General features: G+C 49.9%; 5 protein-coding genes across 5 annotated transcripts; 3 read left to right on the top strand and 2 right to left on the bottom strand.

The window, feature by feature from the left end:
• Positions 1–905: 905 nt before the first annotated feature.
• On the bottom strand, positions 906–3428 carry HD556DRAFT_1428007 (uncharacterized protein). The gene is made up of 11 exons (XM_041304675.1): positions 3219–3428; positions 2880–3164; positions 2594–2815; positions 2429–2548; positions 2347–2376; positions 2254–2283; positions 2091–2201; positions 1731–2041; positions 1632–1693; positions 1160–1582; positions 906–1131 (listed from the first exon to the last, which is right to left on the bottom strand). The coding sequence occupies exons 1-11, from the start codon at positions 3360–3362 to the stop codon at positions 986–988; spliced, it is 1884 nt and encodes a 627-aa protein (XP_041151787.1). The 5' UTR covers positions 3363–3428; the 3' UTR covers positions 906–985.
• A 159-nt stretch (positions 3429–3587) lies between these two features.
• HD556DRAFT_1451936 (uncharacterized protein) lies at positions 3588–4578 on the top strand (the record flags this gene model as incomplete). The annotated part of the gene is made up of 6 exons (XM_041308060.1): positions 3588–3684; positions 3734–3826; positions 3887–4012; positions 4063–4125; positions 4176–4286; positions 4334–4578. 6 exons carry the CDS (start codon positions 3588–3590, stop codon positions 4576–4578), a joined length of 735 nt encoding a protein of 244 aa, XP_041151788.1.
• Positions 4579–5160: 582 nt separating this feature from the next.
• On the bottom strand, positions 5161–6907 carry HD556DRAFT_1465721 (uncharacterized protein; the record flags this gene model as incomplete). The annotated part of the gene is made up of 5 exons (XM_041308355.1): positions 5161–5786; positions 5837–6010; positions 6066–6169; positions 6223–6641; positions 6707–6907. 5 exons carry the CDS (start codon positions 6905–6907, stop codon positions 5272–5274), a joined length of 1413 nt encoding a protein of 470 aa, XP_041151789.1. The 3' UTR covers positions 5161–5271.
• A 773-nt stretch (positions 6908–7680) lies between these two features.
• HD556DRAFT_1428014 (uncharacterized protein) lies at positions 7681–10604 on the top strand. The gene is made up of 7 exons (XM_041304676.1): positions 7681–8144; positions 8201–8379; positions 8433–8684; positions 8796–9117; positions 9138–9383; positions 9413–9518; positions 9539–10604. The coding sequence occupies exons 1-7, from the start codon at positions 7890–7892 to the stop codon at positions 10384–10386; spliced, it is 2208 nt and encodes a 735-aa protein (XP_041151790.1). The 5' UTR covers positions 7681–7889; the 3' UTR covers positions 10387–10604.
• Positions 10605–10773: 169 nt separating this feature from the next.
• On the top strand, positions 10774–11590 carry HD556DRAFT_1465724 (uncharacterized protein; the record flags this gene model as incomplete). Its single annotated transcript, XM_041308356.1, has 4 exons — positions 10774–10887; positions 10919–10990; positions 11130–11342; positions 11390–11590. 4 exons carry the CDS (start codon positions 10774–10776, stop codon positions 11588–11590), a joined length of 600 nt encoding a protein of 199 aa, XP_041151791.1.
• Between the last annotated feature and the right edge of the window lie 1728 nt (positions 11591–13318).

Raw genomic sequence — 13318 nt, forward strand, 5'->3', positions numbered from 1 at the left:
GGATACGTATAAATGTCAACTTTTCAGTGCAAAACCCCAAACCGAGATTTACCAACCCCAAAACCGAAATTGTGGACTGCCGGGTGTCGGGTTTCGGGGTTCGGGGGTCCCGGAACTCGGAACTCGGTATGTGAGACAAAATATATTTCATACACGGGTAAGTCAATGTGTCCGTCAATCAACTCGATTGTAAAGTATATTTTATTGATCTCCCCAAATTTCCCAAGTTCCGAGTTCCGAGTTCCGGGACCCCCGAACCCCGAAACCCGAAACCCGGCAGTCCACAATTTCGGGGTTCGGGAGTTGGGTCCCGGAACTAGGAACTCGGTATGTGAGACAAGCAAAATATATTTCAAACACGGGTAAGTCAATGTGTCCGTCAATCACCCGAACCCCGAAATTGTGGACTGCCGGGTTTCGGGTTTCGGGGTTCGGGGGTCCCGGAACTCGGAACTCGGAACTTGGGAAATTTGGGGAGATCAATAAAATATAATTTACAATCGAGTTGATTGACGGACACATTGACTTACCCGTGTTTGAAATATATTTTGCTTGTCTCACATACCGAGTTCCTAGTTCCGGGACCCAACTCCCGAACCCCGAAATTGTGGACTGCCGGGTTCGGGTTTCGGGGTTCGGGGGTCCCGGAACTCGGAACTCGGTATGAGACAACAAAAATATATTTCGGGGGTTGGAGGTTAGTAAAATGTTTATAGATATACGGAGGTTGATAGAAACATGTTTGAAAAATGTCGTTCGTCTCAAATGTCAAATCCTGAGTTCCGGGCTTTGGGACTCGGCACCCGGCACCCGGCACTCGGGGTTCGGCACTGAAAATTTGACATTCGGGTGTTAGGGTGTAGGGTGATATCTACCTCAATCTACAGTTTCGAGTTCTGGATATCGGGACTGATTATTGAATCATTCAATTGTGGCATAGGTAACATGCATTGAAAAAGATTTATGTACATCTATCACTGAGCAATTATGTAGCCATTGCAACCTCCTCACCAGGAAGATCAACCTTCCCCTCAACATCCATATCCTCATCAGAGGAATCATATTCTGGCAGGAGGTTACCTTGTTCATTAGGGACCACAATATCGCCGGAGGATTCTGGCAAGAGGTTGCCTTGGTTCATCCGGGAGCACAATTTCACCGGAGGATTGTGGACCCTCAGGCTGAACTTGGGTGGGCTCAACATTGAGACCTACCATAGCAGATCCATCCTCAACCATCAAGGGTGTGGGTTCCATGACTGACATGTCCAAATCAATGAGGTTGGAAAGTGTGGAGGGGAGGGGTGAAATGGACGGGGGGGGACCAGATTGATCAAGCAAGATTGTTGCATCGGCCGGTGTGTCCGGAAGTGAAAATGAAGGGTGCGGGTCGACCATTGTGCGCCGGAGGCTCTCATGGAGGCGTTGGAGGGTATCAATCTTAGCATCCTGCTCCTGCACCCGAGCCTCAAGAATAGCGATGCGAGCTGCACCATCCCGAATCGCGATTGCCATGGAATGGAGATCCGGCATGGGAACATCTAGTGCTGCACGAGGCACTGCGGAACTCGAAGACCGAACAGCTAAGTAAAAAATAAGGTCAGCCGGTCATCAAAAGTGTGGGTGACTTACGAGCTGGCGCAGCAGGTGCAGGTGCAGGTGCAGGTGCAGGTGCAGGTGCAGGGTGCAGGTGTCTTCTTGGTAGTGATGGTCTTGCTGCGACCACGTGACTGCACCTGGGGTGTACTTGCAGCAGGGATGGCCGGAGTTCGGGACGGGCCACGAGATTGACTACGAGTCCGGGCCCTTGACCTGGAGGGAGACGGAGCAGTGGATGGAGCAGGGGCAGGTGTCTTGGAACGCGTCCGTCCCGTGGTAGACTTCCCTCGGGTCCGTTTGGGCGGGGATCCCAGAGATGCCGGGTTGCATTTGATCTTCTTGGTGGAGCAGCGGATGCAAGACAGGCAGGGGAGGCTGGACCTCTTGTCCAAACGAGTCGCACAGGGCCAATTCTCCTTGACGCAATAATGGCAGGGGTTGTTCTGTGGTATCCGTTAGTAGATGTACTAGGGGAATTAATTGAGCACTCACTGGGCCGGGAATGGTGATATCAAATGTGGTAGTGGCCGGAGGGTCACCGTCCGAAGCGCTGGAAGTATCACCAGTGGACTCCTCAACTTCCGGACGACTGCCGGAGGTTGCCTGATAAATTGTAAGTACACATGTGAGTTCCGGGCGAGCTTGTAAGACTTACCCGAGCCTCCGGACGACTGATGGGAGATTCCTAATGCGATGGGCATGAGTAAGAATAATACATGCGAGTTCCGGACCTGTCCGGAAAACTCACCATGACCTCCGGACGTTTGCCGGCAGTCAGCTGTGGACACATGAGCATATATATGAGTTCCGGACGACTAAATCAGACTTACCGAAGCAGGCCCAAATGATTGCTTCTTGGGGGAACCAGGTGAACGAGGCGACTGGGGTTTCCTTACAACAATGGTGGAGAGCTGGGAAAGGACGACCTCTGGCACTCCACGCGAAATCGGCTACAACAAATTGAGAGCATGTCACAAATGAGCCAGAACACATACCTGAACAATTGGGTCTTCATCATCTTCCGACTCCACAAACGGCTTTGACTTGGGGAGTCCAGTTGACTTGACACGCTTGTGACCCTTCATCGCCGACTTCGGAGGTTGGGAGGAGTGTCCAGAAATCATGGGGGACTTCCTCTTGTTGCTCCCTCCGACTTCCGGCTCCAAGTCAACAGAAATGGCCTTACCTTTCCCTTTGTCCCGGAACTCGGAGGTCGTCTTGCCGGAAGGTCCGGCGACATTGCCGGCGACGACGGGAGGTGAATGACAGTGGGGAAGGGACAGGTGCGGGGGAAGGGACAGGTGGAGACGGAAGATTGACAGTCAGTGGGCCAGTGGAAGGATTAGAAACAACAGGGAGATCACAGGAATTGTCACCCAACGCCTCCCAGGCACGGACCTGCTTGCGCCAGGCGTGTCTAGCCACCCGGGGATCATCATGGCCAATGCTGTGCCAGTTGGGCAACACCTGGGGAGTCATGGAACGCACCCTCATCAGCTCCTTAGAACAGGAAGCCACAATGCCAGGGATGTAATCCCCTTTCTCATGCACCCGGATGATGTCAGCCTACCCGGATATTAGAAACATGAATGGTAAACTAATTTAATAAGTGCAACTTACCAACAGATTGGTGACCTGCCTTGCCAGAGCAATGTGGATGTGCACTGAGCCGGCCGGGACGTGCCGGGCGCCGGCAATGACGCCCACAAGTTGAGCAGTGGATGCCTTGAGGTCGGCCAATGAAGATTGAACTGGAGTAGACATTTGGATTGAGTTGACAGATGTGAGAATGTTGAAAGCAGGGTGAAATCTGTTATCACTAGAATGAAGTTTCAAAGAAACAATACAATTGAAGGACAATGTTGAAAATCGTTGATTGTTTGTCTTTGTTTGGTCATGGTTCAACTTTCGGCAATCGCCGGCCATGTGTTGAACTTCGACGTTATCTGTTATCAATCAGTTCATCAGTTCATCAGCTCATCAGATATCATGAGCTCTCAACCTGGGGTCAGATTTCATGACCCTCCGGTCACTGAATACACCTCAATGGATGTGGATGAGACCTCCCAGTCCCGGATGTCCCTTGGTATGTTTTGTTTTTGCTGATTTCAGTGAATTGATCTTACATGGTTTAGATCCATTAGATGATATATACCTTGGGCCGGATGATGAGTTAGACTCTGATTCTGGGTCATCCGGTGGTCTGGATTCGTTAAATGCGATTCCCGGTATGTTTCTCAATTCAAATGTACATATTCTACATGTGCAAATCCATCACATACTTCCAGATCCATCATATCCGGCCCTGGCAGATGGACTGGCCCTGTACGATGACCCGGACTTATATCTTGGTCCGGAGGATACCTTTATTTCGTCTGATGATGCTCCGGCTGTACCCGATTTTCCTATGGCTGGTGAGGTTATTCTTTTCATCTCATGTTCATTTTTCATGGCATTTCCCCAGTGAATGAATCGACTCCCGAACCTCATCCGGCCACTCCGGCTGTACCAGAGGCACCCATACCTTGTACGTGTATTCATATCATGTCATGTGTTCTATTCATGTTATCTCCCAAGCGAATTCAGAAACTCCCGAACGTCAATTGCCCGAGCCGGAACTCAACAATGACGAACTGCGTGCCATGGTTCAGGAGTTCATGCCAATCGGATCTTATGATCAAGCTGAAAGTATGTATACAACAGTTGATTATTTATCTCTGCTAATGTTCTGCAAGTTCAAACAATTGTAGATCGCCTGGGTGATTACGAACAGAGTCATGGAAATCTTCCTGCCCCTACAGTAGCACAACTTCTTGAGGCTGACAGACCATTCAGGATGGCATGGGCGGAAACATGCGACAAACTGCGGAAAGCAGATGCTGACCTCCGGAGGATGCAACGGGTAAGGGAGTCAACCTCCGAAATGCTGAAGGTATTAGATACCCTCATTGAGTTCTTTGAGGACTCAAGTAACATGTAAATATCAATCAATGTCTGATAGTAGACATATTGCAGTATACTTTACCTACTCAGTACTTAGTCCTTCCTCGCTGCCCGGTGTTCTGTGCTCGGTACTCCGTACTCGGTACTCGGTGCTCGGTGCCCGGTGATCGGGGTTCGGTACTCGGGGTTCGGTGCAGTATACTTTGCCTGCTCAGTACTTAGTACTTGGTACTTGTATACTTTACCTACTCAGTACTTAGTCCTTGGTACTTGTATACTCCACCTACTCAGTCCTCGCTGCCCGGTGTTCTGTGCTCGGTACTCCGTACTCGGTACTCGGTGCTCGGTGCCCGGTGATCGGGGTTCGGGGTTCGGTACTCGGGGTTCGGCGGGGTTCGGTACTCGGGCCTTGGTACTGGAGATTTGGGATTTAAGATTAGGTCGTTAGTACTTTGACATATACACAATAGCACATATGACATTACACATGACGGCAGGAAGATATATCTACATTAAGTGCGTCCCCGTGCTCTGGTTACTCTAGGTGTACTGTCTACTGGCATTTGCAACTTACTCCGGGTCGTCCTCGTGGATGGTTCAACTGTGACTTTCTTGCCCCGCCCCCTTTTCTGTGCCGGCGGCGTGATACTCTCTTCCATTTCAACATCCTCTCTAACTTCTCTGGTCGCGTCTTCAGTTAACCCAGCAAGGAGGTCGCCCATTCTTGATGTCAGTAATGCACCTTTTTTGGCTGGCTTGGCCCGGCGGGCTTTGGAATTGCACGTGGGACTGCCGTCCCTTTTGGTGTAGGACCTCCCGTCCTGGGTTTCATCAGCGGATGTCTCCCGTCAGCCAGGTCATCATCCACATCATCCTCCGTATGATTAGTGGCACTCTCCTTATCACTCTCGGCTTCTGTCGACGAATCCCGAGGCCCTCGGATGGTAACCCTCTGCTGCTTTCTCACTATACTAGTCTGAGGAGAGGGCGACTTGCCAGATATGACAGATGGTACCATGTCCCCATCTTTGTTCTTCCATGCTTTGAACAGAAATGTGGGACCTTCTCCTGTTTCCTGCCGAGCATGCCAGAAATGGAGCAAGGCAGTCGTGTCCCAATTTTGCAGCTTTGAAGGCTCCTTCAAGTCAACATCTGCCGGAAGATACGTCCGGGCCACGAAGTCATCCTGACTTTGTACAATGGCACTCCATGGTACAACCGCCTTGTCCTTCCCGGAACATATCCCTGTGTCCATGCATTGAACAATTTGTCAGATGATGCAACGAGAAACTCACGATAGTGCGATGTAAGAAAGGCCCTCACTATGGCCTTCTTCTCCTCAAGTTTCGTGTCAGTGATGTCGGGAAGGAGTGGCATACCCTCCCCGTCCATTTCGAGTTCGAAAGCTGGTTTTCGAATTCTTTTTCGACCTCCCTTGACCTGACGTCCTCCATCCCGTGCCCCGGCACCTATCATCGTGATGCTCAACATGTTCAATCTGGTATACATGGTTCAAACACTCACCGAACTGTTCCTGCGCGTACTCCTGCCACACTGGCTCAATGTCCTCCCAGTCCTTCGTCTTCATGAAGCTGTCCCCGTCTCCTAAGGCCTCGTTATCATCATGCCTGCATGAATATTTTCAGATGAAAGATCCATGTCAATGGGTAAATGTACTCACATCCCGAACAGCACCTCTCCCTTTTCATTCTTCCAAGCCGACATCACAAAAACTCTCATCCCACATTGCCTCCACATCTCGTTCGAAAAGTGCTCCATATATGCCGGACCCTTCTTACGGGCGACTTGTGCTTGTATCTCCGGAGGCGGACAGTTGTTGGACCACTCTTCCGCTGTTTCTTTCGCCTTCTCCAACTCGTCGTCGTCCAATTCAGCCATGACTCTCTTCACCGCCGCCTGATAATGTTTGAACATACCAGGATCTCCGGGCTTTACCCCCGACTCGTCCTCAATCCTCTTCAGCACCTCTTCGCGTTTCTGCTGGTAGACCACCATCCTGGGCGTCCATTTCCTCCCATACTTGATGGTGTCCTTCCTTTCCTTCTTTTTCTTGTTGTTGAACAACCAAGTCTTGTACACCTAAGATTTGATGAAAAAATGTGATGTTGAAAATTTAGTTTTTCAACGCAACAAAGGAGCATCACCTGCTTCCTCTTTTTCCATTGTTTTTGGTCCACCTTAGGAGCAAACAACCTGGCCGCCCTTGCTATGGCAGTGAAAATCCCCCTCTTCTCACTCCTTTTGGCGGCAGTCCACTCAGGAAGGTAGTTCTTCAACTCCAAAATCTCCTTGTCTGTGAGCTTCTGAGACTGTGGTTGACGCGCCCTGTGTCTTCCGGAAGTCATGTTGGTGGAATGACCTGTTCTTGCCATAGTGAATCAGAATGCAGAACGGGCTGAGGATTTGCAAGGTAGAAGTATTAATGAATTGTGCGAAGTTGAACTTAGAGCAAAGCCTAATAATCGGTTAATCGGCCCATATTTGAAAAGAATCCATTAATGGAAATGAATTTGTAATGAGCCAACAGGACTGCACAGCATCATATTGCAATAACAATTCATTACACCTGAGCTGATGCCTTGCTTGCAACATTAGTAAACAAGATGAAGATAGGTAGATGCACCCCAGTGCAAAAATCTCACAGGGTGGAAGCAAGGGGCAGCAAAGGTAGGAAGACTTGGGTCAAGGTCCCACTTGCAAGCACGAGGCGACATGCCTACAGGTCCATGCCTAACTCTCCCCCAGAATCACCAACAATTCAGCCTGTTGAGGCACCACCTCCTTGGGAAGACTTTCCTGACAATACTTATGAGCAGGACCAAGGCTCCTTTGAGCCTTTGCAACTCCCAAAAACCATGGCAAGTTCATGTACAATGTTGGAGTGTCATTTAAACTATGGCTAAGCATTCAAAAATACAGAGTCAAAATGACTACCTCAGGCAATGGCTGCCAAGGCAGGAATCATATCTACATCACCTCCTTGATCGAGAAGCTCCACCAGAAGACAGGAGATGCATCATCTGCGAACAGGATGGGGTGTACAAATGTCAAGATTGTCTTGGCGAGCCACTCTATTGCACGGGCTGTTGCAGGAGTCAACATCGTAGCAATCCTTTCCACTGGATCAGTCAATGGAATGGGCGATTCTTTGAGCGGAGTTGTCTCGCTCATGTGGGACTCATTATACACCTTGGCCATGATGGCAAACAATGTCCGGAGGTCACTGATCGGTGGAATTTGTTTGAAGAAGATGAACCTGAAGACCTGCTCGAGCCTGAAGATCTGCCATTTGTGTCCGGACCCGAGTTCCAGCCAAAGGAAAACACCATGGTCATTGTAGACAAGTCCGGAGTTCATCGCCTGGAGATTCGATGTTGTGAATGTCCGAATGCCATGAGTCCGGACATTCAAATGTTTCAACACGGATTTTTCCCTGCATCTTTCAACAGGCCAAAGACTGTGTTCACCTTCAGAGTGCTCAATGATTTTCTACTGGACAGCCTTGAATGCGGCACCTCGGCGATGAACTATTACAGCAAGCTCCGGCGAATGACCTCCAGCATGTTTCCACACCTTGTTCCGGTAATGCCTTACCCTCTTCATCTACTGGACATCATATTGACAAAGCACATTGCAAGGACCGATACAGAGAGCTCATGAGGGTCGCTCGACAGTGGAGGCAGTTGAAGACAATGAAATGGCATGGCTTTGGCCATCGTTCTGATAACCCGAGCACAGGAGAACTCGCATTATTTTGCCCGGCGTGTCCTCAGCCAGGGATTAATGTGCTGTTGTCAGAGGATGAATCGCTTGATGAGTGAGTCCTATTCTCAACCAATGTGGCCTCCATAATAATACTAGCGATCCAAGCTGGAAATACACCCGGTCATTTGTGATGGACGGAAATTTCAAAGCCGAACATCTGCATCCCATTAAGCCATTCGATGAAGTTTGGCTATCCGATGGGCTTGGATTCATGGTAGGAAAGGACCGGTATAAAATGCATCTGGCAGAGGCTGCTGACACGGTGGAAAAATCAAGCTGCAACAACCACCGGGCAGTAAATCAAGCTAATGCTGCTCGGCACAAGCTGGAGTCCACCGGTATCGGGGGGAGTTGCCTGTGCCAGACACGGTTGCTTTGTCCCTCACTCCATGGTGGATTTTCAGAAAGGCGAAAGGCAAGCCACATCCACCATTCCTCATTCACGAGTTAACCATGGGTCACTTGCAGACAAATGAACATGGACTACGCCCTTTGCGAGGCTTCCCGGCACAACATGGAAGGCATCACCAGGGCTGTCACCTTCTATGATATTAATTGTCAATACAACAAACACTTTCGGGTTCGGGTGGATCGAAGTCGATTTCTAGACATGGCACCACAACTAACCATCATTCCGGAATTGGGTTTGTGGCACATTCATGGCCATCAGGACAGCTGCTATGTCCGATATGCTTCTAACTTTATTGAAGGCATTGGTCGGATCGACGGAGGAGATCATGGAGACGCTATGGGCACGGCTCAATCTGATTTCCCCTGCTGCTCGGGGAATGTCATCTCCCCACCTGAAAGGAATGCCTTGATTATCAGATGAATGACTCCAATTTCTGCAAGATGATTCGCATGAAAAGGACTCTATGCCGGAAATACAAGCTGGCGAGGAATGGCATCTCGGAAAGTGGAAAGGCATTCGACAGACTCGATGAAGCAGCACCCTCACATTTGAAGACAGAATGGTTAGCCAGGGAGAGGATAGCTCAGTCAAGCAGATTGAATGATCCTGCGGCGATGGATGAATATGAGATCAATATAAAAAGGGTACGTTGAGTTCCATTGTCTCCATTGAGGTCGGAATTAATATTGCACTCAGCACCAGCAAAAAGGAGATCGAGCTTAGATTATTAGAGGAGGGTAACGCCCGCAATGCGCACCCTCTCGCAGATCTGTGGCGACGTGGATATCAACAGGGTTAGCAATTGAAGAGGCTCAGATTGCATTGCTCATCGAGGTCCGAAGGATCGGAAGAAGATCCACTGAGACACAGAGATTAGACATTGCCCGTCAACGCGATCGGCTCCAAGGCCAGATAGATGGATTTGCTCGGTCTGCTCTAACACATCTCGGGGAGGGATTTGATGCAGATGATGAACCTGAGGACTTGAACGTAGACATTCTAGATGATCTCGATGATGACCCGGCGGATTTCACAGAGACATCTCATACATGGACAAACTCTCCCGAGCTCACTGTAATCCCGTTGCCATCAAACCTGGGTGTTGATAGATGCAGACGATGCATGGCAGAGGATCTGATTCCCCTGGAGATGTCTCTTCGTGAAGGGCAGGCCAATGATGCCCTTCACAATCTCCGCATTTACCTTTGCAACAAGGCCATCCTGTTCCGAACAACCGTTCGGCAGGCCAAATCCCAGGCCCTGAAAACTCGAGCTTGGTCCCAGGTGACGTCGGTGCAGCAGGCAGTCTCCCTCCATGCCAGCATATATACAAAGACCAGGAAGCAAATGATGAAACTTGAGCCGGGGCAAGACCAGCTTCAGAAATACAAACCCCTGCTTCGCGAGCAACTCAAAATCAGCACTGCAGTGGGCGACCCAAATGCCCGAGGTCAACGAAATGAATCTTTGGCTTGGTTTTGGTCTGTTGAAGTCGACCTCGGGGGTCCTGATCAATCGTGGAATGAGGAATGTGAGTTCCTGCTTGCATGTCATATCCCACGGTTACCTGACTGGACCCATGCCAAGTTTACCGAGTCCATTGGCTGCGGGCAAAGGCACTACGAGATCGATGGAGGGAAGAAATGATATTGGTCAAATTGGAGATGGATTGGACATGTAAGTTCTTTTTGTGGAAAGCAACCCAATGGGGCGACCACATGCAGGAATCATTGGAGAAACGCCTTCCGGGTCACGGATGCTATGCCGGAAGGCAATCGCGAATGTATTCATTGCTCGCACAGGATGCGCAGGCAGCTTTTCAAGACCTACAAAATGTGTTGATAGAGGCTGGAGATGAATGAACATTGTTTTCTCATGAAGTCCCTTTTTCCACATACATAATTGAGGCCCGGGAATTGTCCGGGTCAGCCCATGTCGGAGTTTGAATTTCGTATCCATCCATCAGTGATTCTTATCTTCACATCTTCACCATCTTTCACTTGCATTGCCAGCAGCCATAGTCCTGTATTAGCCATGCCTGCAACTCCTGCATCCACTTCTGGCACTCTGAATGCCGGAAGCCATTACCGACCCCTGAAGCTGAGCCTTGGAACTATTTCCTGCACATTGGCAATGGCTGGATCGCGGGTCCGTGCATGCATCTCTCAATATCAGACAGGAAGCTGCCAACAATGGTCTATCTTCTGACCGGATAAAGTATTTTAAAGCCGAGCTGCAATGGGAGATGAATGTATGTTACCACTGCCCTGATGACTTTGTTGGTCAATGCTAAGAATTTGAGCAGACTTTTGTCACACCACTCCTGCAGTACTCAGCTTCACAGAATATCGTGTCGGTTCTTCCGGTCCCTGTTCGCTTATATCCTTAAGTTGTATCCCATGCTAACCTGGAACACGGTTCCGGACGACGTCTTTTCATTCCACCTCCTTTCATTTGATGATGAGGCAATTGCAGGACATCCGTCCCGGATTGTGTTTGCATATACATGTCCATGGTGGATGGGAAACACCACAATCCCGGATCAACCATGGCAGTGGGATGAAATAATGGCTTCCTGCGTCTCTCACTACCAGTATTGGGCGGTAAGATGTTAGCTGAATTGCCTTGATTGATGACTTATCTGTTCTAGCTTAATGTTGAGGATGATGCTTTGGTTCTTCCAGAGAAGTTGAGAAACACTTCGACTCCACCACTTATGGGACTGAGGTGGATTAAAGAACGCATGGAAGCATTGATGGAGGAGCAAGATGAGGGCATCAAAGCCAAGATGGCAGAGGTGAAGATGTACACTGACATGTTAGAGAAATTGAGGAAAGGCAAAGGAGTGTAGTCCCATTCAGTGTTCATTGTATACAAGATGTAAAATATTCTATGCATTCAAAAATCTTGCACCCGAGTCCCGGAAGCCCAGGTCCCGAGTCCCGAATTTCGGAGTTCGGGGTTCGGCGACCCGGAGCTCGGCAACTGTGTTGGGTGTCAGGGTATCCGGAGCATTGGAGATAGCATGTGTCAGTATTTTGCGTTTCATGGTTCATGTTTGGCTGACACATGCGATCTCCAATGCTCCGGATACCCTGACACCCAACACAGTTGCCGAGCTCCGGGTCACCGAACCCCGAACTCCGAAATTCGGGACTCGGGACTCGGGTTTCGGGACTCGGGACTCGGAGCTCGTGACCTGGGACTCGACAGTGTTCTGAATACCGAGTCCCTGACGCCCGATTCTATAATCACGAAAGATTCCATAATCACGAAAGATGAACCATGAAACGCAGAATACTGACACATGCTATCTCCAATGCTCCGGATACCCTGACACCCAACACAGTTGCCGAGCTCCGGGTCACCGAGTCCCGAAGCCCGAGTCCCGAGTCCCGAATTTCGGAGTTCGGGGTTCGGTGACCCGGAGCTCGGCAACTGTGTTGGGTGTCAGGGTATCCGGAGCATTGGAGATAGCATGTGTCAGACATGCATGCATCTGACACATGCGATCTCCAATGTTCCGGATACCCTGACACCCAACACAGTTCGAGTCCCAGGTCCCGAGTCCGAAACCCGAGTCCCGAGTCCCGAATTTCGGAGTTCGGGTTCGGTGACCCGGAGCTCGGCAACTGTGTTGGGTGTCAGGGTATCCGGAACATTGGAGATCGCATGTGTCAGCCAAACATGACCATGAAATGCAAATACTGACACATGCTATCTCCAATGCTCCGCATACCCTGACACCCAACACAGTTGCCGAGCTCCGGGTCGCCGAACCCGAACTCCGAATTCGGGACTCGGGACTCAGGCTTCGGGACTCGGTGACCCGGAGCTCGGCAACTGTGTTGGGTGTCAGGGTATCCGGAGCATTGGAGATAGCATGTGTCAGTATCTGCGTTTCATGGTTCATCTTTCGTGATTATGGAATCTTCGTGATTATAGAATCGGCGTCAGGGACTCGGTATTTAGAACACTGTCGAGTCCCAGGTCACGAGCTCCGAGTCCCGAGTCCCGAAACCCAGGTCCCGAGTCCCGAATTTCGGAGTTCGGGGTTCGGCAACCCGGAGCTCGGCAACTGTGTTGGGTGTCAGGGTATCCGGAACATTGGAGATCACATGTGTCAGCCAAACATGAACCATGAAATGCAAAATACTGACACATGCTATCTCCAATGCTCCGCATACCCTGACACCCAACACAGTTGCCGAGCTCCGGGTCGCCGAACCCCGAACTCCGAAATTCGGGACTCGGGACCTGGCTTCCGGGACTCGGTATTCAGAACAGTGTCGAGTCCCGAGTTCACAATGTCGGGGTTCAGGGTTTTTGTCAAATGTGTACGGCAATAACAAATGTTAATTTGAGCATATTGATACATCTTCCCCCAGTCTCAAATATCAAGTGCTGAGGTCCGGGTGTCGGGACTCAGTACCCCGGCACTTGGGACTCCCATATGTCAAGTCCCGAGTTCCGATTATCGAATACCGAGGCTCGCATCCAAATTATTAAGTCCCATATATCACTTCGCAAATGCTCACAATTGAGTATTGAGGTCCAGATAACTATTGGTACATGGTAT

This window comes from Suillus plorans (genome assembly GCF_016647745.1).
Source record: "Suillus plorans strain S12 chromosome Unknown HD556scaffold_169, whole genome shotgun sequence".
NCBI classification, from domain to species: domain Eukaryota; kingdom Fungi; phylum Basidiomycota; class Agaricomycetes; order Boletales; family Suillaceae; genus Suillus; species Suillus plorans.

Bases quoted from the DNA above. Each gene is read 5' to 3' on its own strand.
- HD556DRAFT_1428007 (XM_041304675.1), bottom strand. From the start codon at position 3,362: ATGTCTACTCCAGTTCAATCTTCATTGGCCGACCTCAAGGCATCCACT. The intron at 2,816-2,879 runs GTCCCTTCCCCA...CCTTCCGGCAAG, and splicing joins CTGTCCCTTCCCCCGCACCT to ACGACCTCCGAGTTCCGGGA. The intron at 2,284-2,346 runs GTGAGTTTTCCG...CCATCGCATTAG, and splicing joins GCAAACGTCCGGAGGTCATG to GAATCTCCCATCAGTCGTCC.
- HD556DRAFT_1428014 (XM_041304676.1), top strand. From the start codon at position 7,890: ATGGTCATTGTAGACAAGTCCGGAGTTCATCGCCTGGAGATTCGATGT. The intron at 8,145-8,200 runs GTAATGCCTTAC...GCACATTGCAAG, and splicing joins TGTTTCCACACCTTGTTCCG to GACCGATACAGAGAGCTCAT. The intron at 9,384-9,412 runs GTACGTTGAGTT...GTCTCCATTGAG, and splicing joins ATGAGATCAATATAAAAAGG to GTCGGAATTAATATTGCACT.